Below are 23100 nucleotides of genomic sequence, written 5' to 3'. Positions count from 1 at the left end.
TTTTTTGTGGAACTGGGGATTGAACTCAGGCCCTTGTGCTTGCCAGTGAAGCGCTTATTCCACTGAGCCATCTCCCTGGCCCCTACAATTTTTAAAAGACTGAGATGATATGTATTCAGCAGCGGTTGTTACGTTGTGCATTGCTATCTTTAATGTAGTTGTTCAGATTACAGATACAAACATATAAAATTGGTCAGAAAGCAGAAGTGTTTTGAGAGAACTGCCTGTTGCTCCATTTGTGGCTCCTGGGAAGCACTGTATCCTCTGTGCAAGGCTCCGAGAGGCGTGGGTGGTCCCCGCCAGTGGGCAGGCTGCTTCAGCTCAGCTCTGCACTCCTGTGCCTGCAGGGTTTGTCGTTGGTGCTCTCGGAGGGTGGGCTTCGGGACAGAGAGGAGAAGGAGCTGCCCATGGAGGAGGACTCCGGGGAGTCGAGTGCACTGCAGGACTACCAGTGGCTGCTGCGGGACCTGCCAAGGCTGCCTCTATTCGACAGTGTCCGAGCTGCCACCGCCCTAGCACTGCAGCAGGTGAGGGCCTAGTAGGCAGCTGTGGAGGGCGGGTGGGCAGAGGAACACTGCCCAGGAGCCAGCTCAGATGGCCTCCCTCCCCAGGCTATCCACATGGAGACAGACCCACAGACCATCAGTGCCTACCTGGTCTACCTGTCCCAGCACATGCCAGTGGAGGAGCAGGGCCCCCACAGTGACCTGGCCTTGGTGAGTGGGGCGGGATGTGTGGGGGCCTGCCTTGCGGAGGGCGTGAGGGGGCTGGAGCGTGTCCTCACACTGGGCAGAGGGCAGTCAGAGTCCCAGGATGTTTACTGTCCTTTACGCTGTCTTCCTCTGGATGACTTCCTCTCCTGGCTTTCCTGCCAGCTGCCCCAGCCATGGCGCAGCATGAGTGCACTCGCCTCCGGGGGGCTGAGCCTCTGGGTGGGTGAGGAGTGAGGGAGTGAACAGAGTCCCTGGGACAGGGCTTCCTCCACAGCCTGGATTCCTTCTGGGGGCTGCAGACCCAGGTCTGCCCTCCTGGCGATTTCTGAGGCTTTTGTCTTCCAAGTCTCTGGTCTAGTGTCCATGCTGGGGTGGCTCATAGCCTGGCTCCTCAGCATTGTTGCACGTGCATAAATGTCATGTCTGGACAGGTTGACAGTCTTTTTCTTTTGGCCATGAAGACTGTTTCTGTTGCTAGTGGGTGGTGTCCGTGATCTGTTTCTGCCCTGGTCCCTACACCTCTACCTTTCCACCCTGTGGCAGGAAAGGGCTGCAACACCTTCCACTTTGAAGGCCATCATCAACCTTTTCTCTGAGCACCACGTCCCCGTACAAGTCTGAGGATGCCCCTCGAGCTCTCCTTTCCCCGGTGCTGCCACCTGCCTTGCACAAGTGTCTTGCATGTTGCTGGAGACCCTTCACAGTGGTCCTCTCCTGGTGCAGCATGTGATCTGTCAGGGTCACATGCTGTCATGAACAGTTGCTGGGCTGGCGTGCAGAGAGGAGAGAAGGGCCGCTGGTGCCCACAGTCCCTCTGATGGCCCTTCTCTCGCCAGGATGTAGCCCGGCTGGTCGTGGAGCGCTCTACCATCATGGCACACCTCTTCTCCAAGCTTTCCTGCAGCTCCACTTCTGATGCAGTTCTGGGCGCTCTACTGTCTGTTTTCTCCCGCTATGTGCGGCGCATGCGCAAGAGCAAAGAAGGAGAGGAGGTCTACAGCTGGGTAGGACAGCCCTCAACCTCTGCTGGCTCCCAGCTCCTGGTTCCCAAGGTACTGGCGTCCATTCCACTGTCCTCTCTCTGTAGTCAGAGTCCCAGGATCAGGTCTTCCTGCGTTGGGCCAGTGGAGAAACAGCCACCATGCACATCCTCGTGGTCCATGCCATGGTCATCCTGCTGACACTGGGCCCACCTCGAGGTAAGCAGTGCTGGCTAGGAAGGGTCTGTCCTAGAAGGTCACGCCCCTGCCCAGCAGCTTTATCCAGCGTCTAGTGGCTTGGACTAGCTAGCCCTCTGGCCAGCAGCCTTTCTTTTCCTTCCTGGCCATTGTGAATATTCTACCACTTACCTGGTTATTCCTGTGAGAGCAGGGGAAGGCCCTATTGCTGGGGGTCTTGTGCATGTGTTTAGACTCTGCCAGAATGGGGCCACCAGGTGGCCAGCCCCAGGTATACATCCACGGTGTCACCCTTAGGAAGGGGATAGAGGGTAAGAATGGCCTTGCTGTCCCACCCGTTGGGCTTCCTTTTGATTCTGTGGAGCAGGAGTTTAGAGGGAGCTGGCCTGACCAAGCACCTTGTACTGTGAGCACAAGTTCTCTGGTGCATGGGATCTTCAGATCTATCCCTTAGAGTCTTTTTTTCTTACCTGTAAGAGACCCCCTCAAATGCTTGACCCACAAATGAGGTACACTCATTCATATGCAGCGTCGGGCAGTTGATCCTCATTTTCATTTGAATCTTTCCTGTTCCTGCGAGACCTCAGTTTCCCCCTGTACAAGGCGGATGGCCCTAAGGGGCCTTGAGTCTATACCAGCTTTGGTCTTTGGTCCTCTTTGGGGTCAGGGCCCTTGGAGGAGAAGGTTGCTCACTCATATCTTTCTGGAAGCTGGCGACAGTGAGTTCTATGAGCTGTTGGACATCTGGTTCCCGGAGCAGCAGCCACTGCCCACTGCCTTCCTTGTGGACACATCTGAGGAGGCGCTGCTGCTGCCTGACTGGCTGAAGCTCCGCATGATCCGCTCTGAAGTGCCCCGCCTGGTGGATGCTGGTACGTACGAGGCTGGGGTTAGGAGAAGGGAAGGGCCTGATGAATTCAGGCAGCCCTGCGCCTGCTACCCAGGAGCCCTTGGGCCTTTGGGACACTCTCAGTATTCACATGGCTAGCAGAGGCTCACTCAGTTGTCACACCAGGCCCAGCTGCCCTGACCGTGACTGGTTGGGAATGGATCCTGGAAAGGAAGTTAAATGGCCAAGGACTGGGAGGGAATAGGGACAGCTTGGAGCCTCTGAGTTCATTTTGAAGGCTTCTTGGAGTTCAGGCAAGCTGCAGTGAGGAGGGGAGGGTCTAGCAGGACCCATGAGGCTCATAGCCAGGCAAGGAAGGGGACTTGAGTGAGTGGGTTGGTTTAGGATGCTCGGGAAAGATGCCCCAAGGGGTCTCCTGCCAGCTGTGAGTATTTGTGGCACCATCATTCATGCACAAGGGCCTGTGGCCTGTATGGCTTCAGAGTGGCTTGACCTCAGGGTCCTTAGCACTGCTGTGAGCTCTCTGAGCAACCCCTGCTGAGCTGCCACCCAGAGTAGGGGTCTGGTGGGGCCTGGGCCCAGATGCCAGGGGGCCTGGTGAATAAGCAGTGCTTACAGCCCTGCAGGACCTGGAGCCCCAGCAGCTGCTGCTCTTCGTCCAGTCCTTCGGCATCCCTGTGTCAAGCATGAGCAAACTCCTCCAGTACCTGGACCAGGCGGTAGCCCATGACCCCCAAACCCTGGAGCAGAACATCATGGATAAGAGTGAGCTCCTACAACTGGCCATGTTGATCTGACCAAACGCATCAGGGTCCACCAGCCCCTGGGTCCTGGGTGAGGGCTGCTGAGGGGGTTGAGCTACAGGTACCGTAGGTGGGGTATGAAAAGCCAAGGCCTGACCCCACCCCCACACTGTCCTGAGGCCTAGGAAAGTGTGAGACTGTGAATGCTGATGCTTTCTGATTGGGTTTCCTGCCTCTAAGCTTCTGCAGCCTCAGAAAGCTCCCAAGACTCTCCTGGGCATGTATGAGGTTTCCCAACACAGCTTCCTGGGGGAAGAAGTGCTTGCCGTCCACGTGCAGCTGAGACGGGCTGTTGTCTTGCAGATTACATGGCCCACCTGGTTGAGGTGCAGCATGAGAGAGGCGCGTCAGGAGGCCAGACCTTCCACTCCCTGCTCACAGCCTCCCTGCCCCCTCGGCGAGGTATTGGCCCCTCCCAGCCCCAGCACCATAGCCCTGGCTTCCGGCCACAGAGGCCCCTCAGCTGCTTCCTTGGTTGGCACTAGCCGGTGGTCAGCTTGGGGCCCCTGTCTTGGGTCTGTCCTCTCTGTAGACATGGTCAGGGCCCTGGGTCCAGGGAGGGCTGACCCTGTGTGGATATGGGATCCAACTCTTCTTTCTGGTGATCTCCTGGCCGGGACTGTGCTGGTTCGCAGGGCTGCTCTGCCAGAGCTGGTCAGAGTTTCTAGCCCATGGCAATGTCCCTTTATCTAGACAGTACAGAGGCACCGAAACCAAAGAGCAGCCCGGAGCACCCTGCAGGCCAGGGCAGGACTCGGGCCGGGACGCAGGTCCGAGTGCTGGGTCCTGAGGATGACTTGGCCGGCATGTTCCTGCAGGTACTGACACCGCTGTGATGGGTCCTGCACATGTGCGTCCTCACACATGGTGACTTTACACGTGCGCCTGCCCGCAGGTGCAGGCCTACATGTGGGAGGGCGTGGCATGCTGCTCTGAAGGTACTCCTGCTGCCTTTGCACACCCCTCTCTTCAACCCTCCGTTTTTTGCCGGCAGAGGCCAAGATGTACAGGGCTCACCTGAAGGCCTGTGGCCGGTGCCTGTCCTCATGCCCTGCCCATGGCATTCTTCTCTGATTGAGAGCCTCTGTAGGCACATGACAGGCCCCAGGGGCAGCTCCTGGGGATGTTAGAGCCATTGCTTCTGTGTAACAGAGGTCTCAAGGGCCCTGGGTGCAAGTCCATGTGTTTGGGGTCACAAAGGAACAGAGATCTGAGAAGAGGTGCTCCCCCTCCTGATACCCACTGTGTCCTTCCAGATCTTCCCACTGAGTCCTGACCCGCGGTGGCAGAGCTCCAGCCCCCGGCCCCTTGCCCTTGCGCTGCAGCAGGCCCTGGGCCAGGAGCTGGCCCGAGTCCGCCAGGGGAACCCTGAGGTGCTGGGCATTACTGTGCGCCTCCTACAGGCTATGGCCACCCTGCTGGGCTCCCCCCACGGTGGGGCCCTGGCCATGGCCATGCACCGCAGCCACTTCCTCTCCTGCCCACTGATGCGTCAGCTCTACCAGTACCAGGTACCCATACTGAGGGAACAGAGAGGGTGTGGCTTCAGTGTCCCAGGACAGGCGGGGGAGGTCTGGCCATCACTTAGGCTGAGTCCTGCACTGGCCCTGGTGTAGGGATTCCTTCGTGGGCTTGAGTTTCTTTCCTAAGTGCAAGAGCCACTTGTGTCAGGGCAACAGACAGGGACCCGTCTCTTCGCAGGAATTGACAGACCCACACCCCCTGGGCCTGCCCCTGGCTCTGTGGCCTTGTTTCATGTGTGAATGTACCTTGTTACTTGTGTGCCGTGGACATATGTGCTTATTTTATTCCCTGAAGTATACAGAAGTAAATTGCAGGCCAGGCAGGATTATGCCTGGAACCCCACGTTCATAGGAAGCTAACACAGGAGGGTTGCAAGCTCATGGACACCCTCAGCAACATAGCAGGATGTTGCCTCCAAGTAAAAAACAATAACAATCATAAAGAGGGGCCAGAGATGTAGTTCAGTTGTCTCCAGGGTCAATTCCAGTATTGAAAAAAGTAAGTTGCTGTCAAAACAGTTCATACTTAAAAGCCGTGCAGGCTGTCCTGGAATACACTGTTGTGAGGGCTGGTGGATGATCTTGGGCCACTGCAGAGGCCTATCCCAGCCACGTGGTTGCCTTCCCACCACCACCACCCCCCGTGTAGGGCTGTTGTTGTCTCTGATCAGTATAGCCTACATATTGCTTGTTGTCCCCACAGCGCTGTGTACCCCAGGACACTGGCTTCTCCTCTCTCTTCCTCAAAGTCCTGATGCAGACCCTGCAGTGGCTGGAAAGCTCTGCTGTGGAGGAGGGGCCCCTGCAGGCCCAGCTCAAGCTATTTGTCACCCAGTACTCCGCAAGACACAGGATCAGTGATGGTGAGGGTGATGGCAGGCAGCTGGAGACACGTGCAGTGGGGGCCAAGTGATTGGGGGTGACCTGGGCTCCTGCAGGAAGGGTGGTACCTATGTGAACAGAGGGGCATCCTCGAGGCACTGGGAAGGCAGGGCAAAGCCTGGAGGGAAGGTCACACTGGCTCTCCCACAGTGCGCAGTGGGCTCCTGCACCTGGCGGAGGCTCTGGGCTTTCGTCATGACCTGGACATGGTCAACTCCACTGTGAGGGCTGTCATTGCTACACTGAAGTCTGGGGAGAGGTGCAGCGTGGAGCCAGAGCTCATCAGCAAAGGTACCAGCATGCCAGGCTCAGGCCTTAGGCTACCACTACTTTGTCCTGTAGTGACTGACTACTCAGTGGCCACAGATAGCCCCTCCCACATGCTTTCGTGCGCCTTCTTGAGAACAGGAGTTGTGAGGAGCTTTCCCCCAGCATGGCCCGTCCTGCACATGCTCAGCCATGTCTGGTCGTGGCTGCCTCCCACTCAGAGATCTCCACCCCAGGGTGACACGGGACATCCCTGTACCTTACACAGTCCTCCAAGGCCTGATTGAGGCAAGGTCCCCCTATCTGGAGGAGTTGTTGACAGCACTCTTCTCGGCCACCATGGACACTGCCTGCCAGAGCCCAGCCTCCAGGCCCATCATGGTGGTGAGCTCTCTGCTGCTGCAGGAGAAGGAGGAGCCTGCCATTCCAGGGAAGCAGGATGGAGACAGCCTCAGGTAAGCAAGAGCTGAGGACGCCCAAGGGTTTGCTCTGCCAGGTCTTTCCCTGACTCTTTTTCTCACAGTGTGGAGGCTGTGCGGCTGGGACCCTCGTCGGGGCTACTTGTGGACTGGCTAGAGATGCTGGACCCCGAAGTGGTCAGTAGCTGCCCTGATCTGCAGCGGCAACTGCTGTTCTCAAGGAGAAAGGTGACAGGGACCAGCCCATGGGTAGAGGGTGTTTTGGGGTCCCTGACATGCCTGGGGATTGGGATTGGTATAGGGTGATGCCCATAAGGGCTCCTGTAGGTGGGAAGGGTCAGTCTATGTGAGTGGGGTGGGACTGCCCTGCCAGACTGAGGTCCAGTGGGCACAGGGCTGCCCAGAGGAGAGCGGAGGGCCTGTGTAGCAGAAGGGCCTAGGCACAAGATTTCTCATTGGTGGGGACAGCACCCTCAAGGGACAAGTGCACAGGGCCTGGGGCACCTTCACCCTTGTGCCACAGTGAGCAGAAGAGGTGAGGCATTGGTCAGATGATTTGTATTAATGGGGCTGGTGGCCACCTGTGAAGTGTGCCGCAGTGAGTGCTGCAGCCAGCAGGCTCCCAGGGAAGGAACAGCCATCTCCATCGGGTCTTTCTGTTCCATCTCCCACCATGCAGGCAGCTGACACATCCACCCCTTCCTGGGCTGCCCACCCCCCCATCCTAGCCTCAGGGCACAGGTAAGGCTCAGGGCCACTTCCAAGCCTTGAGTCCTTCTGGAAACAGCCTCCAGCATTTACCTCACAGGAGGCACCAGAATGTCATCAGCTGACCTGGCTCAGCAGGGCCAGCCAGTTCCTTGGCTCAGTTGGGATCATCCCGGCTTCTGTCATTTCCCAGGGCCTAGGCCACGCAGGTGCCCAGGTGCCATCATTCCGCCCCTATCTCCTGGCCCTCCTCACACACCAGTCCAGCTGGGCCACGCTGCACCAGTGTATCCACGTCCTGCTGGGCCAGAGCCGGGAGCAGAGGTGAGGTCCCCTTGCCTGGGCTTTACTCCCCTATCGGCACTGCTTGATGGCTGCAGGGCTCGTGCCCCTGCGCTGGGAACTCTCAGTGCTATTCAGGCAGCTGTATTGCCTGCTTGCCTGCTGCTTCTGCTAGATTTGTGTAAACAGCCTCAGCACTGGGGTCACAGGGCATCACATTCACCCTATGCTGGTGCTGGGTCCCTGCACCCTCACTCCAAAGCAGCTCTTCTTCAGAGGTCCAACATGCCCATGCTGTCCTGGGCCACCACAATCACCCTCTGCGGGTACAAGTGCCCTCACCAAGAAGGCAGACGGCCTATCTCCCTGGCTCTTACCCTTGGACTGTGGTCTCTGTCTGTCTCTGAAGAATTCAGTGATTGTCTGCACTGTGCTGTGGAGGCCGGAAGGGGTGTTCCCAAGGTGTGGCACTGCATGGTGCCGAGACCCATTCCAAGCAACTGTTGCTGGCTCTGAAAGCATACAGGGTGGACAGGACTAATGTGCGCATTCCTTCCACAGTGGGAGTTGGGCACCTAGCGTGTTGGCAGAGGTGTGGATCAGGGAGGTCCACGTTCCCTGCCAGTGGGCCCATGACTAGGTTCCCTTTGAAAACTGAGGGCTTCTCCCCAGCAGCCTCCGTGCTCCCTGGCCTCAGCTGGAATCCTGGGTTCCTCCCAGGTTTGACCCCTCTGCTTCCCTGGACTTCCTGTGGGCCTGCGTTCATGTGCCACGCATCTGGCAGGGGAGAGACCAGCGTACCCCACAGGTAGATCTGGGCGGAAGTGGGGGCAACCCAGCCCTAAAGGGTGGCATGTCTAGGGGCTGACTGGGGGTTCCTTTTGCAGAAGCGGCGGGAAGAGCTGGTGCTCCACATCCAGGCTGTGGAGCTCATCAGCCTGGTGGAGCTGATCCTGGCCGAGGCGGAGACCAGGAGCCAGGATGGCGATGCAGCCGCCTGCACCCTCATTCAGGCCCGGCTGCCCTTGCTGCTTAGCTGTTGCCGCGGCAATGACGAGAATGTCAGAAAAGTGACAGAGTACCTGACTGGCTCCATCCAGCAGTGGGGGGACAGGTACCCAGGGCCCACCCATCCTTGTGTGGTGATAACGCTGCCCTCACCTGGGAGCATGGGCGTCATCAAGGCTCAGGCTGTTTCCGTCAGCACGCCTGGCCCCTGAGCCCATCTGGCTCTCTTGGCATGCCCAGACCCTGCCCTTCCTCGCTCTAGTTGGCCCACTAAGTGCCTGCCCCATCTCCAGTGGCCCTGTCTACTCTGTTGTAGTGTGCTGGGAAGGCGGTGCCGGGACCTGCTTCTGCAGCTCTACCTGCAGCGGCCAGAGCTCCGGGTGTCAGTGCCTGAGGTCCTGCCGCTGAGTGAGGGGGCCACTGGCAGCAGTGTCTGCAAGGTGAGAGTGTGTCACCTGCCCAGGCCCTGGTGGAATGTCCATGACTAGGATAGTAGGTGGGGACTGTCAGCCTAGCACGCCAGCTTCCCCAGAAAGCCCAACCCGTGAGAAATCCGGAGGCACTGCCATGAATGGAATCTCGAACTGGGAAGTAGTGGGTAGTGGTAGTGAGAGGGTAGCCTGTGTCCCCTCCTCACCTGATCTCATCTTGGCCATGGAGCTCCTCCAGGCTACAGCATGGTGTCTGGGTGCCCCTTGCCTGTTTTCGTCAGGCATGGCTGACAGGCTGTACTCAGGTGTGGCATAGAGCACACATATGAACTATGAGCCCATAATCTAGGTGGGGCTACGCCATTGCTGCAGACATATCCTAGCAGCCCTTCCTCTGCCCCTGCTCAGGAGCATGGACATAGTCTCTTGTCCTGAGTGCTGTGTGTGTGCTCTTGGGTGTTGGCATTCTCTGGCGTAAGTCCAAGGTGTGACCTGTGTGGTCTACAGAGTCCATTTCTTCCCATTGCCAAGTGGTGTCTGCCACCGGCACAGACTGTTTATCTGTCTCTCCTGCCAAGGGCTGTTTGAGGTGTTTCTACTTGGGGTCTCTAGCAGGTCCCTGGAAGATTCCCCCAGCTCTACTAACACTTCCCTCCCCTCAGCTGGATGGGCTTATTCACCGCTTCATCACCCTCCTTGCTGACACCAGTGACTCCCGGTCCTCTGAGAGCCGAGTAGCAGATGCCAACATGGCCTGCCGAAAGCTGGCTGTGGCCCACCCCATCCTGCTGCTCAGGTACTGTGGCCCATCCACATGAATGAAGGCCGGGGGGAGGGGCACCTGGGGTATGACCATGCCCAGGGAGGTTCTGCAGGCAGAGCTCAGCCCTTGCCTGCCTTGAGCCAGGGCATGTCCCGTGTGTAGACCTGCTGCCGTGTGAGTTCCAGAAGGGCCGTTGGCTAGACGCAGATGCTTGGCAACCACGAACTCTGGCTGCTGTAGCTACTACAGGAGCCCCAGCCTGTGGCAGAGCCTCAGGAGGAATCTCAAACTGGGAAGTGGTGGGTAGTGGCAGTGAGAGGGTAGCCTGTGTCCCTCAGGAGGAGCCAGGTGGACCCCATAAAAGCCGGTCAGGTGCACTACCCCCAAAATCCCTGGAGTCTGATGATAGGTACAGCTTCCCAGCACACCCGGTCCCCAGGGCTGGTGGAAAACCAGGCCCTGCTGCTCAAAGCTGCTCCCTGGACAGGGTCTCCTGGAGCCTGTAGGACACAAACCTGGCCCTTGTAGGTCCCTTGGTGTGCTCTCTCTGGGTGAGGGATGAGCCTGAGGAGGTAAAGCTGGTGTCTGTAGTTGCCAGGGGTATGGGTGGGATACGAGGGTCTCTGGTTGGGGCCATTGAAGACATCTGGCCAGGAGTGACTTCAGAGCCCTCTGCCCACAGGCACCTGCCCATGATGGCGGCACTACTGCATGGCCGCACACACCTCAACTTCCAGGAGTTCCGGCAGCAAGGCCACCTGACCTTCTTCCTGCATGTCCTGGGCCTGTTGGGGCTGCTGCAGCCACATGTCTTCCAGAGTGCACACCAGGGGGCGCTGTGGGACTGCCTGCGCTCCTTTGTGCGCCTGCTCCTGGTAGGTAGGCCCTGACGTCTTCCAGTCCTTCATCTCAGCAGCTTCTTTCTACCCTGCTCCCACCATCTGGGCCAGACCCCAGCTTTCTAAGCCAGGACCTGTAGGACCCCCTTACGCTCAGAACAGCAAGGCCTGGCTGCTCATTCAGTGCCTTCTGCCTCCACAGTTCTGGGGATCACTTATACCATATTCCTGGGTGGCTCCAAGTTTGCAAGTACTCACCGAGCTGTGCTTGTGGACAGTGCTTGGCTTGCTGCACATGGTTTGCTGTTTTGTCACCCGCCCCGGTTGGGAACCTGCATGTCTGTGCAGTGACCAGCCTGCCACCTTCAGATCCACTATATAGCATGCGGTGGTCAGCTCTGTCCAAGGGTCAGGGACAGCAGTGTAGTAGGCGGGCGCAGGTCTCCGAGCACTCTGGCTCTCTGCAGAACTACCGGAAGTCATCCCGCCACCTGGCTCCCTTCATCAGCAAGTTTGTGCAGTTCATCCACAAGTACCTCACCTGCAGTGCACCTGCGGCTGTCTCCTTCCTGCAGAAGCACGCAGATCCCCTCCAGTGAGTGACACATGCCCAGCAGGCATCCGAGGGCCAGGGAGAAGGCAGAGGAGGATGCATGCGGGATGCTTGGACAGCAAAGGGCCAGTTGATGGCAGCTGCTCAGCACTGAGCCACTCCCTGCTCTGTGCTCTCCGTCTGTTGTGCCTCCCAGGGCCCTGCCCTCTCATCCTCTTGGGGTCCCCTTCCCCTCTGGCCCCAGCCCCACTGGCCAGTTATCTCCCCCAGCTAAAAGCTAGCTTTCTCCGCCAGCGACCTTTCCTCTGACAACAATGACCTGGTGATGCTGAAGTCCCTTCTTGCAGGGCTCAGTCTTCCCAGCCGGGACGGCAGAGCTGACGGCAGCCTGGACGAGGAGGGTGAAGGTGAGTGGGCTGCAAGGAGGTCCTGCTGGGTCTTGGTGCCCCCAGTAGCGTGGCTGCCCCTCAGCCACCGGCGGTGTCCTGGTAGGGATCTAGTGACCCCTGGAGCCTCACTTGTTTCATGTGGCTGGTGCCGTGGCCAGCCTGATGGAGCAACACAGCTGTCCCTGAGACCTTGCTAGATCTCACTGCCCCTCTAGAGGCCTCCCCTGGCTTCAAGGGGCAGGGTTTGTCCTGGACTGTCCCTCATACCCCATGGCAGTGCTATCCTGTACTATCATGGTCCCAGAGATGGTACCTAGCTGTCCATGGCTCTGCCACTCTCACAAAGGACCTAGTGCAGACTGGACACCATGTTTAGCCCAGCATGCTCCTGGATGGGAACCTCGTTTCCATGGTGCTTCTGGGTGAGCCGCCTCAGTGTACCCCTGCAGGACTGACTGACTGACTCTTCCAGATGAGCACTCAACCAATTCCCTGCCACTGGTCAGCGTCTCCCTGTCAACCCCCCTGACTGCGGCTGACATGGCCCCGCACATGAAGAGGCTCTCCCGGGGCCAGACTGTTGAGGGTGAGTGGGGTTGGCTCCCCTGTGCTCCCCAGCAGATGCCCTGGGCTTCTTGGGGGCTTGCTCTCCGTAGGGGCTGCTCAGTGGGCTGGTTTGACTGGGATGTGAGGCTCCAGACAGAGACAACTGCCGGGGTATTCCAGGCAGGAGGCTTGGTAGGCAGACTGAGATGAGGTGTGTGTGTGTGTGCTGGAACGTTGGGTGCCGCTCAGAGTCTGGGGTGTGGAGTGGGCTGGGCTGCCGCGAGGGAGAGCAGCTGCAGAGAGGTGTAGCATCACACTTCCCGGGACCCCGAGGGTGCACCTTGGAGTGCTTCCCTGGGAGGAGGCAGAAGGGAGACCTCATGGCCCTTCTCTGTGTCCCTCTTAGACCTGCTGGAGGCCCTGGGTGACATAGATGAGATGTCCCGGCGGAGACCTGAGATCCTGGGCTTTTTCTCCGTGAGTGGCTAGAGGCTGAGCTGGGAGGATCCTGGGCAGGGGCCTGTGGGAGGGAGCTGTGCCCCACTGTCTGCTACTGCTCAAGCCCTTGGTGACCAGCCTCGGGACTCCAGTTGTCAAGGAGCCGGTGGTGGGCAGGACATGTCCTCTGAAGGGTTAAGCATTATAGGGGTAAAAGGTGAGTTCTCAGCTAGGTGGTCCCTAAACCTCACCTCACCTTCCCCTGGACAGACCAACCTGCAGTGGCTGATGAGCTCAGCCGAGGAGTCCTGCCGCAACCTGGCCTTCAGCCTGGCGCTGCGCTCCATCCAGAACAACCCCAGGTGAGCCCACCATGCTCCCAACACTGCTGCACAGTGAGCTGCCCCAGGGTCCTGGGATGGCTGGGCCAGGGGTCCTCGCAGGTCAGCGCTGCCTTCCAGCAAGGCCTGGCTGGGGTGCCCTCTGGGATCTTGGGCACAGTGGGCAGGACCCATTCCGTACATTTCTTACAGCATCGCTGCCGACTTCCTGCCCACCTTCATGTACTGCCTAGGCAGCCGTGACTTTGAGGTGGTGCAGACAGCCCTCAGGAACCTGCCTGAGTACACACTGCTCTGCCAAGGTGAGCCTTGCCCGTGCCCACTGGAAGCCCCCACCCTTCTCACGCCCTTGCTGCCTGACCCTCTCCCCACAGAGCACGCAGCTGTGTTGCTGCACCGAGCCTTCCTAGTGGGCATGTACGGCCAGATGGACACCAGTGCCCAGATCTCCGAGGCCCTGAAGATCCTGCACATGGAGGCTGTGATGTGACCTGCAGTGTCCAACTGCCCTTGCCCTCAGTGCCATGATGGTCTCATCAGAAAGTCCCCAAGGATGGGAAGAGCTGAAAACAGCTCTCCTGGCCTAGAAGCTGACACTGCCATCCAAGCCCAGCCCACCTTCTGCTTAGGACCCTGGCACAGACACGGGGGGCACAGACACGGGGGGCACAGCCCAGCGAGAGGAACAGTTGGCAGGAGCTGGCGTTAAATGAAACATTGAAGCCCCTAGTGCTGCTATCTGGTGTTCTATGTTGCCCTGGCTGGACCCTGCCCATTCTCCATGGCTGAGATGCCCAAGAATTGAGTGGGGTCCTGGAAGGGGGAGACTAGGCCTCTCCCCAGGAACTAGCCTGCTCCCCACTGTCCACACCTCCACTTCTTGTGGTGTAGCCTCAGCTTGGCCTGACCCTGACTCCTGTGCCCATGAGCTCAGGCTGGCCAGGCCACATCAAGGCACAGGGCCACTGGGTGGGCTGAGATCCTCGGGGTCCTTGCCTGTCTGCTCTGGCTAGGAACCGGCCCTGGACACCCATCAGTCTCAACCGAGCAGGTGTGCTGAAGGGAGCCCGTCAGCCTGGGGAGCTGGTAGGCAGAGTTGGGGAAGGATATGCTGGACACTGCCCGGTATTGCTCCTCTTGCCCTCCCAAGGGGCACATGACCATTTCCACCATGCCCCCTTGCCCTGGGTTACAACTGAGTGTTTCGCCAGGTTAGGATTGAAGCTGCCTGTGCCCTCATCTTCACAGCAGTGTAGAGGGACATCCCCAGCCTGGGGCTCCGTCGCACTGAGACATCTCTCCAGGCAGGATCCACCCTGGCTGACTTGTTCTTGCTCAGCTATACCATCAGAGGCCACCAGGGGGCACCATGGCTAAAATAACCAGCTTGGGTCTTCCCAGAGCCCCAATGATTGTGAGCCTGAGTGCTGGCGATGCCACAGTCTCTGGTGATAATCACACACTGGCAGCAGCTGGGACCTGCAGGCTTAAGACTGTAACCTGTCCTGACGAACCTGCCCATGTGCACACCACTGCAGCATCCTTTACATGTCCTGAGGATCTGGGTGTCCCCACTCTGTCCATGCACCTGAGAGGGGTCCCTAGGGGTTAGGGGTTCCTCTGGAAATGACTTGCAGGTCTAGGTTGGCCCAGAGTAAGGGGCAAAACTGTCCTCAGGTTGTTGGCCACTCTGGCCTCTACTTCAGTCCTCAGGGCTTCTGTGCCTCAGAGTTGGCCCTGGTACCTGCCCTGGTACACACCTGGTCTTGGTCTAAAGGTGGGGACAGCAGTGACCCACATGTCCAGGGAGCACAGTGCAAGCCGGCACAGCCTAGCCTTCCTGGCCTCTGAGCATGGCTGGGTGTACCTGGTGTCCTTAGCCCTGGCCTTTCTGGCCCAGCTGCCTGGAAACTCCTGGGCTCTGTCCTCTGTGGCCTGGCATTCCTCAGATAGCTCCATGAAGGCCCAGGACCCCTCCTGGGTGCTTGTCTTCAGCTCTCCTGGCCTCCCTCCTGTGTTTTGCAGGCCTAGTCAGTGCATCCCCATGGCGCACAGAAGGCTAGACGGCGTCCCACATCACAGGGCAGGCCACTGCCTATCCTAGCCTGTGCTGCACTGTGCAGCTTCCCACCTTGCACAGGACCCTTGACTGGCAGCATGGTGGTCACATCTGAGTACCCTTTGCTTCTGTCAACAAGCACAGTGCTACTTGCCCCCCTATCTATCAGCACACCTGTCTATTCTCATGTACTGCCCCCCTCACCCCAGAACCTGAGCCACCTGGCTGGTGGGTCCCTTCCACCCTGACACTTCTGATGTTTGGAAAGGTGGTGAGGAAGGGATGAAGCTGGAACCCGCATAGCCCCTGACCCCAGTGGGCTCATGGGGAGGGCAGATGCCCTCCTGCCCTCTGGGCCTTGCCTCTCCTGTGACTGTTAATGCAGCAGAGAAGGGGCTAAGGATGGATAGCCAGGCCCTGTGGAAGTGCCAAGCTTTGCAACTCAGCTGGCTTGAAATACGAGTCTGTGGTTGCCTATGCTGGGCACAAGCCTTCAGCAACCACTTGTCTCCTGCACACAGGGAACTAACTGAAAGGTGAGGGTTCCTGTCACTAGTTAAGAGGCAGGACTACCTAGTGAAGGATACCAAACTCACCCACAGCAGGACTGGCCTAGCCAGGCCCAGTACCAGGTGGCTTGTGTTGGTTGGTAGAGGTTGTTGAGGGCCCATACTAGCGCTCATAAGGCGGGGGAGGCACTGACTGGGGACAGCTCCCAGTCCTATGGTGTGTGCAGGTAAGGCTGTTGCCCACTAGGGGTGGACAGGTATCTGGAGAGCCTGTGTGCTCCTCCTGTTCCTATTTACCTGGCCCTAAGACAAGCATGGCTCAGGGGGGGCCACCCTTCCCCCACCCAAGGTTCAGCCCAGTTGCTGACCACTGCCAGGCCTGAATTTAGGGCCTTTGATCTGTTGCACATTCCAGAGTCTGGCAGGCCCACTCAGGCCTGCTACTGCAACTCGGCACCCCAACCACACTGCCTCTGAAACCCAAACGCTGTCCTTTGTTCCACAGCACCTCCAGGAAAGTTTCCTGCAGGCCTCTGACCCACCCTTCCCCGGAGCCCAGGGTCCTGATCTGTTACAGCTTGTCTAATTGCTTCAGATGTGCTGCGCTGGTGGGGGCTCCGCTACCACAGGCCTGAAAACTGGGCTTTTCATGGGGACTCATGTGGCCCCCAGACACAGGGAAGGAATGGGGCTTGCAGGCACCAACGCATGTCTCCAGTCCCATCTGGCCTCAGTTTACCCCCATGTGAGGGGCTGCACTCTGACCTGTGTGAGAACTGAAGTGGCCTGCCCACCCCGTTCTAACAGCAGGGCCCAGGGACTTGGCCCCAGTTCCAGTGCCCAGAGCTGTGGCACAGCACCGGGTATACACCAGGCAGTGAAAGGCTTTGGAAGCTCCCAAGTGTGGTCCTGTGTGCCCAGCTTTGAGAGGCTACAGGTGGCTCTGCTTGGAGGCTCTGGGTGTGTCCAGCCTGGCCAGGGCCTGCAGCTGGTGCTGAGCACAGCTGGGTGGGAAGACCCAGCCCTGCAGGACAAAAGTCCTGTAAAAATAAATAAAGCGCTGGGGATGTAGCTCAGTAGAATAAGTGCCTGCCTGACAAGTGCAAGGCCCTGAATTCAATCCCCAGTACCGCCACCACAGAATAAATTAAATAGGGCTGGCCAGATAGTTCAGCAGATTAAAGCGCCTGCTTAGGCAGATGCAGGGACCTGTGTTCAATCCCTGTTGTGCCGTGCTGGTCCCACCCCAGGGTGCACTGAGACTGGGCATGATGGCGTGTACCTGTAATCTCAGCACTTGGGAGGCTGAAAGCAGGAGGATCAGTATGAGTCCAATCTGTGTAGTGAGACCCTGTGGATCCTGTACTAAATACATTAAAAAATAATAAGTCCTGAATAGACTTGGAATCTTTGCCAAGCGGGCTGGTGGGGCCTGCAAGAGCAGAGAGAGGGGTGGCAGGGTCTTGGTGCTGGGGAAACACACAAGTGCACCGTAGGCGGGGGCACTGTCTTCATGCAACTCTGCCTGGTTCCCTGCCTGACTCCCCCAGCCCCTCTCCATTGCTGCCTCTGCCCTCTGGGCAGTACTTTGTGGCCTCTGATAAGGAACATAAAAGTCTGGATCCGTGTACGGAGCTCTCTGCCCAGGAGATAGCAGAGCCTTAGCAGGTGGGGCTCATGAGGTCCTGACAGCACCCCGTCCTATCCTCACTGTTCTGCAGACTGGGGGTAGGGTCATGGGGTCACAAGGCAGGTTCCAAGCCCTTGCCCCCACCCTCACAACCCGTGGCCCTGCCACTGCTCCTCTGTGAGGGTGCTTGGGGTGGGGCCCCACCCCACAGCACCATGGTGACAGACACACAGGGCTTGGGTTTCACTTTCAGTCCTGGTAGGGACTGACTACCCCCCCTCTAGAGGTCTCCTGGCACCTGGAGGCTGGTGGGTCAGATGAAGGCAGGGGCCAGATGTGCCCAAGGTAACTTAGGTGGGCCATTTCAGCTGTCCCCATGGGGCTACATGTGGCTGGAGGCTTCCTAGGTCTTTAGCCCTTTTCTCTGGGGAGGTGACCATGCAGCAAGCCCTGAGGAGGACAGGCTGGGCAAACCAGAAGTCTGAGTTCTTTCCTCAAGTACTTCACTGGTACAGATGCAAAAAGGCACCCTGTCAGCATCAGGCCCAGCTGGGCTCACAGGACTCCAGAGGCTGGATCCCAAGAAGCTAATACCCAGGCACCAGACGTGCCACCTCTGCATAGGGAACAGGAGCAGCCATGAGAAGACAGGCACAGTGAGGGACTCTGGAGGAATGAGTAGGGGCTTGCCAGCTAGTTCTGTCAGCTCATTGGCTTGTAGTTGGGGGCACAGGGCTCTGTTTGCCACCATCTGGGTGGTGGGTAGTGACCCTACAACCCTGGCTTTTCTTCCTGGCTCCTGTCTACAGTTAGGCCTAGAGGGGACTGTGGGGCAGGGTGGGCCTACCATAGAGTGGCCTGGTCCTAGCTGCTTCAGGCAGGGATCAGGGCCAAAGAGGAGAGGGAGTCAGGGTGGAGGGGTCCCCCCCCCCCGAGTGGAAGCTCTCCTTGGTGAGGTTTGGTCCTGGTCACACAGAAAGGGTGGGCCAGTGGAGTTGTAGAGCCCAGGCCTACAGGCCATCACTGTTCTGCGTCACCTATTGCTCCTCATGCAGGCCCTGGGGCTGGGTCCCTTCAGCCTCCCAGCCCCTTGGCCTCTGGGCAGCCCAGCAGGAGTGCAGGAGTCCCCAAGGAATGGATTGCAAGAAAAAAAAAAAAGTGTCTTAAGGAGCTGAGGGGCAGCCAGTTGGAGCTGGGCTACTGAAGGACAGACACGGGGCTTTGGCCTGTTCACTTCTCCCTGCCTAAGGCCTCGGGCACCATCCCAAGCTCATTTCCACATCTGTACAGTAGGCACTAAAATAATGCTGGAGCCTCATGTTGTTGCTCATTACTGAACAGAGAGGTGCTGTAGTCTGGCCAAGGGTGCACAGCAATCAGAGCAGGCTGGGCTGACCCCCTTGCTGGGCCTGCCTGCTCTGTTTGCAGGAGCGTGGAGGGCCAGCCCCATTACAAGAGTTCCTATAGATGGTGTGAGGAGGATTAATAATGTATTTATAACACATCGTCGTGGTAGCTGAAAATGATCTATAAATGTGCGGTAAATGTTTTATAATGTTTTTGTAACCCGTTATAAATGATAAATGGCGGACTATAGATGCTGGATCAAATATTTATAATGCATTGTGCACGATGCTGGGCTGCTACAGTTCAGGAAAGCCATTAATAATAAAGTGGATGGAAATGTAAAAGTTACGGACGTGCCCAGCAAAGCCATTTATAATGAAATGTAAAATTTGGCTGGTGGAAGCACCCGCGGCCGCGTCCACAGCCTGGCCAGCATCTCCTGGAGGCCGGGAGGAGCAGTCGTGAATTATTTGTGAGGTGCGGACGAGAAGGCACGCTGCCACTGCGTGCTGCAGAAATAACACTATTAATATTCCCATGGCGCATGCATTATGCATTGGGCCTAATTAATTAATGGACGGCCCTTAAAACAGGGTGTCACTGCTTCTGGCTCCCTCCTGCCTGGGCTGAAGGGATGCCCAGGTCCCCTGATGGGCTATGTGTTTCCCCGTGGCCTTGGGAACATTCCCTGTGGCCCAGCAATGGGTCCTGGCCCCTGGGGGAGGTACCTGCTCCTCAAGAAGTAAAGGCTCCACTGGGTGTGGTGGCTCACACCTGACTGCCAAAGCTGGAGAGGCTGAGGCAGGAGGATCAATGCGACTTTGAGGCTGGTCTGAACTACATAGCAAGACTCTTTAAAAAAGAAAAAAAAAAGGATCTGAGAAGTCTCGTAGGAAATACCAGTGATTAGTCATCCCTTCGGTCACACCATCCTGGTTTGTCCCCTTGCTGTGGTCCATCGTCCCCTAAAAGCCTATTATTGGTGTTGGAGCTACCAGAATAAAAATCTCCATGAGCCCGGCCTGCCAAGAGGCACCACCTTCAGCAGTGCCAGTCCTAGGAGCAGCAGAGCTATGGCGCAGACCCCACCAGCTAAGCAGAAGCCAGGGCTGGCTAGCCTTTGGAGGAAATCAGCAACACTTCGGGCCTGTCCCTCCTGGGGCCAGTTGTGTCCTCATCCCAGTGTGCTGAGACCCTCTTTGTCTCAGGGAGGCCCTGTAAGCTCAGCCAGCACAGGTGAAGTAGGAAGTAGGGAAGCGGAGGCTGTCAGGTCTGGAAATCTTGCTTCGGACCAGGACAGCCACCCAGGCTGGGCCAGCCGCTCCTAGCCTCTCCCCTCATTGGATGGCTCTTGCCTTCCTGGGAGTCTCAGGTTCTGCAGCCTGCACAGGGGAAAAGGGGTGAGAGGAGGGGTGAGGAGGCTGGGTGGCAGGGTGTGCTGTCCCCAGCCTGTACCCAGTGATAGCTGGTCCCACCAGAAGAGGAGAAAATCCAGAACCATGTCCCTGACACTGTCCCCTACCCTGCCATAGGAACTGAGTCACTCAGTATGTGCTCCCTGAGGACCTACTGTGTGCTGGAGATGTAGCAGCTCATCATGAAGAGAGGAGAGAAGGGATAAGAAGCTAGGGGTAGTAAGGACAGGCCTCAGGTGATGCCAAAAACAGCATGGGGTCAAGTCAGGGGATATCTGAGAGGGGAGATTTCCCAGTGACAAAGCAGCATGTGCAAAGTTCCTGCAGCAGGCACCTGAGGAAGGGGCAGGTGGGAAAGTCTTGCTTTACTCTTGAAGGAGGTGGAGCTGTGAGCCTGATCTCACCCCATGACAGACTTGTGTTGAGGATGTGGTGGGACCTGGGGGTCAGGGTCACCCTGGAAGGCCCTGGGGAAATCTGGCCCAGAAAGGACAGTGACTGGCCCAGGGGTGCTAAAGCGATGGTGTGTGTGTTGGCTAACTTTCCCACCTCTAGGGAAGTGTGGTGGCAAGAGCTCGGGGACAGAGACAGTGGCCTATGTGGGGACATGGGGACTGAGTTTGGAGCTCAGCTTGAGGACACTGGACCTAAGTTTCCCAGAGCCACCAGGGATGCGCTGGGCACAGGAATCCACTTGAGAGTGGCAAGCTATGGGCACAGGGGTGGGTCTGCAATATGAATTCAGTGTCCCAGGGCACAGAGTCATAAGGGAAATCAGGGCAGAGGAGGAGGTACTGCTCAGCTCAGCCAGAACCGTGGTCTGTGTTGTGGGAGGGGGTGACCTTGGCCTAGGACTCTAGGACAGCAGGGATGAGGACAAGCAGCTGCTCTGGGCATCTGAGACAAAGGTGCAGGTGCTAGGGAAGGGATAGCTTTGTGTCCTGTCCCATGGGAAACACTGCCTGTCTGTGAGCAGGGAGCTGAGGGAGGTGGCACTGTGTTCAGTGACAAGGACAGGCTCAGTGCCCAGCAAGGCCACAGGAGTAGGTGGAGCCTATGGCCATGCAGAGATGAGGACACAGGATGGGCACCCCCACCTAGGGTCTTGGCTCTGGGTGAGGGAAGTGGATTTTGGCAGGACACGTTCATGTGGCACAGCTGCCCCCAGGCCAACAGGCAGAGGACCAAGACGCCCCTAAGGCCTGCTCTGAAGGCATCTGGAACAGAGGGTGAGGGGGTGAACCTCCAGGAGGCAGTGCGCACATGCAGGTCTCTCAGCTCCCAGCCTATTATGGGGGACAAGGACCTCCTGGGGGACACCACCGGTGGGGTGGGAATGAGAACCTGGGTTCAGTTTCCCTTCCCAAATATTCTTGTCCAGACAATGGGGGACAGTGGACAGTGGTAGAGGTAGTCAGCTCCTGGGACACTCACAGGAGCGTTGCCTCTAGGGCTGAGCAGGACATGACCTTCAAACTGTGCGCCTTCCTTTGAGAGCCTCTCACCACTCCCAGGCTACTAGAGAGCCTGGTTCTGCACAGTGGACCTGGCCTGCCCCTCCTCCAGCTCCTAGAGCCTTACCTGTGAACAGGGAGGTCACTAACCAGGTGGAAAGTGTGGGTGCTCAGGGACCCACAGGGCACAGGGTATCAAGGTAGATGGTGCTATGCTGGGGGAGGGTGTGGGTGGGAAGATGTCACTTGAGTTTTATAATGATGTCCCTCGCAGGCATAACAAGCCAATCAGTGCAGGCCTTGCTTTTCTCTTTTGGTAGTTTCTCATTTTTTTTTTTTTTTTTACAATAAATAAGAACTATTTTGTTCATGGGAAAAGTTCCTACTATTCTTCCCAGCAATCTCTGTCTCCATGTTTGTCTCCTAGCCTATCTTGTCTATTTCTTGGTCTCTATCTCTATCTCTCTCATGTCTGTCTGTCTTTCTGTCTCTCTCTTTGTCTCTATCTCTGTCTCTCCTTTGACTGAATCATCACTCTCTAGAGTGCCTGAGGTCTAGAACCCCATCCTGGTCCCTGGAGCCTGTTCCTGTCCCTCATCCTGGCCTCAGGTGTGAGCATAATACACTCTACTTTTTTTTTTTTTTTTTTTTGCAGAACCAGGGATTGAACTCAGGCCCTTGTGCTTGCCAAGGAAGCGCTTATTCTACTGAGCCATCTCCCCGACCCCAATACACTCTACTTATTAAGCACCTACTGTGTGCCTGGCCATGGGGAACCTTGCCCAGAGAGGCTGTGGTCTCCATACAGACAAGGAAACTGAGCTGAGGCCAGGACATTCATACAGGAAGGTGATGGGTTCCAGGCCCTTCTTTACATCAAGCCACTCCCCATGTGGGGCCACCTGTGCTATTGAACCCAGATGAGGTGCTGGCCTGGTAGAAGACGGGTGGAATAAGATTTCTCAAGGAGCCGGTTTGGGCCAGAATTGCAGCCAGTTCTAGGAATGAGTGTGGCTGAGAGTTCAGGCCAGGACCCCTGGTGATGGCTGGGGAATGTGGCCACCAATGCTGTCCTACACAGAGTCTACCCCAACTCTGCCTTTTCCCTCAGTGGTCCCAGAGGATCCAGGCCTAAGGATGCAGGTATTAGGGGCAGACTCACAAGGAGGGGTGGGGTTCTCTCAAGGTCAGATGGGGGTGTGGTTCCAGGGAGAAGCAGAATGTGACCAGAAAGATTTTGGTGAGCCCTGAGGGGCTTGGTGGGGTCCTGGAGATTGTGCAGTGCAGCGGTATCGGTATCAGGCCAGAGGCCAGGAGCTCTAGGCAGGGTGTGGCGAGGAGAGGCAGTTAAGAGCCTGATAAGGAGCTTAGACTTTATTCAGAGGGGCCAGATTGGGGGCTGCTCAGACTGGCTGCCAGATGGGGAGCAGGAACCTGGCCCTGTGGGTTTTGTGGAGGGTGGCAGTGGTGGGCAGGGGCTTGGGGTACACAGGTTGGGTGTCTTGGCTCTTGGCTTGGGGAACCTGGAAAGACATGCTACACAGGGTGCTGGGAGACAGCCCACAAATGCCACCCCCAGGCACTGTTGTTAGGGGAGGTCCTTGGAGACTGATGGTAGGGTGGGCTGTCCATGTAACTGTCCTCCTGGGAAACAGGACCTACCACACCCACATGGGCCCTGTTCTACCCTGTTCCTCCCCTACCTCAACTTCCTGGTCCTCACCAGCTTTTCCGGTTCTCCTAACTGTTGCCT

At 57.6% G+C, this 23100-nt stretch overlaps 1 protein-coding gene across 6 annotated transcripts in view; it reads left to right on the top strand.

The window, feature by feature from the left end:
- The window catches only part of Ints1 (integrator complex subunit 1), a 28628-nt gene extending 14966 nt beyond the window's left edge, over window positions 1–13662 (top strand). For 3 of the 6 annotated variants that reach the window (XM_023713402.1, XM_023713403.1, XM_023713400.1), the window contains exons 22-47: window positions 348–527; window positions 612–716; window positions 1550–1717; window positions 1801–1912; window positions 2602–2763; window positions 3360–3506; window positions 3848–3946; window positions 4238–4362; window positions 4801–5055; window positions 5771–5930; window positions 6100–6240; window positions 6485–6671; window positions 6740–6863; window positions 7537–7667; window positions 8298–8433; window positions 8513–8739; window positions 8950–9073; window positions 9727–9860; window positions 10510–10702; window positions 11134–11261; window positions 11514–11626; window positions 12081–12194; window positions 12561–12631; window positions 12863–12954; window positions 13126–13235; window positions 13308–13662. In XM_023713402.1, coding sequence (XP_023569170.1) covers window positions 348–527; window positions 612–716; window positions 1550–1717; window positions 1801–1912; window positions 2602–2763; window positions 3360–3506; window positions 3848–3946; window positions 4238–4362; window positions 4801–5055; window positions 5771–5930; window positions 6100–6240; window positions 6485–6671; window positions 6740–6863; window positions 7537–7667; window positions 8298–8433; window positions 8513–8739; window positions 8950–9073; window positions 9727–9860; window positions 10510–10702; window positions 11134–11261; window positions 11514–11626; window positions 12081–12194; window positions 12561–12631; window positions 12863–12954; window positions 13126–13235; window positions 13308–13423 — 3654 coding nt within the window. In that variant the 3' untranslated portion in view covers window positions 13424–13662. The remainder of the gene's footprint in view (window positions 1–347; window positions 528–611; window positions 717–1549; window positions 1718–1800; window positions 1913–2601; window positions 2764–3359; window positions 3507–3847; window positions 3947–4237; window positions 4363–4800; window positions 5056–5770; window positions 5931–6099; window positions 6241–6484; window positions 6672–6739; window positions 6864–7536; window positions 7668–8297; window positions 8434–8512; window positions 8740–8949; window positions 9074–9726; window positions 9861–10509; window positions 10703–11133; window positions 11262–11513; window positions 11627–12080; window positions 12195–12560; window positions 12632–12862; window positions 12955–13125; window positions 13236–13307) is intronic. The other 3 variants (XM_004629591.2, XM_023713404.1, XM_023713401.1) reach the window with 2 other exon arrangements.
- The last annotated feature ends 9438 nt before the right edge of the window (window positions 13663–23100 follow it).

Source organism: Octodon degus, unplaced genomic scaffold (assembly GCF_000260255.1).
Source record: "Octodon degus isolate 3935 unplaced genomic scaffold, OctDeg1.0 scaffold00031, whole genome shotgun sequence".
Lineage (NCBI taxonomy): Eukaryota > Metazoa > Chordata > Mammalia > Rodentia > Octodontidae > Octodon > Octodon degus.
This window is presented reverse-complemented; position numbering and strand designations above follow the sequence as displayed.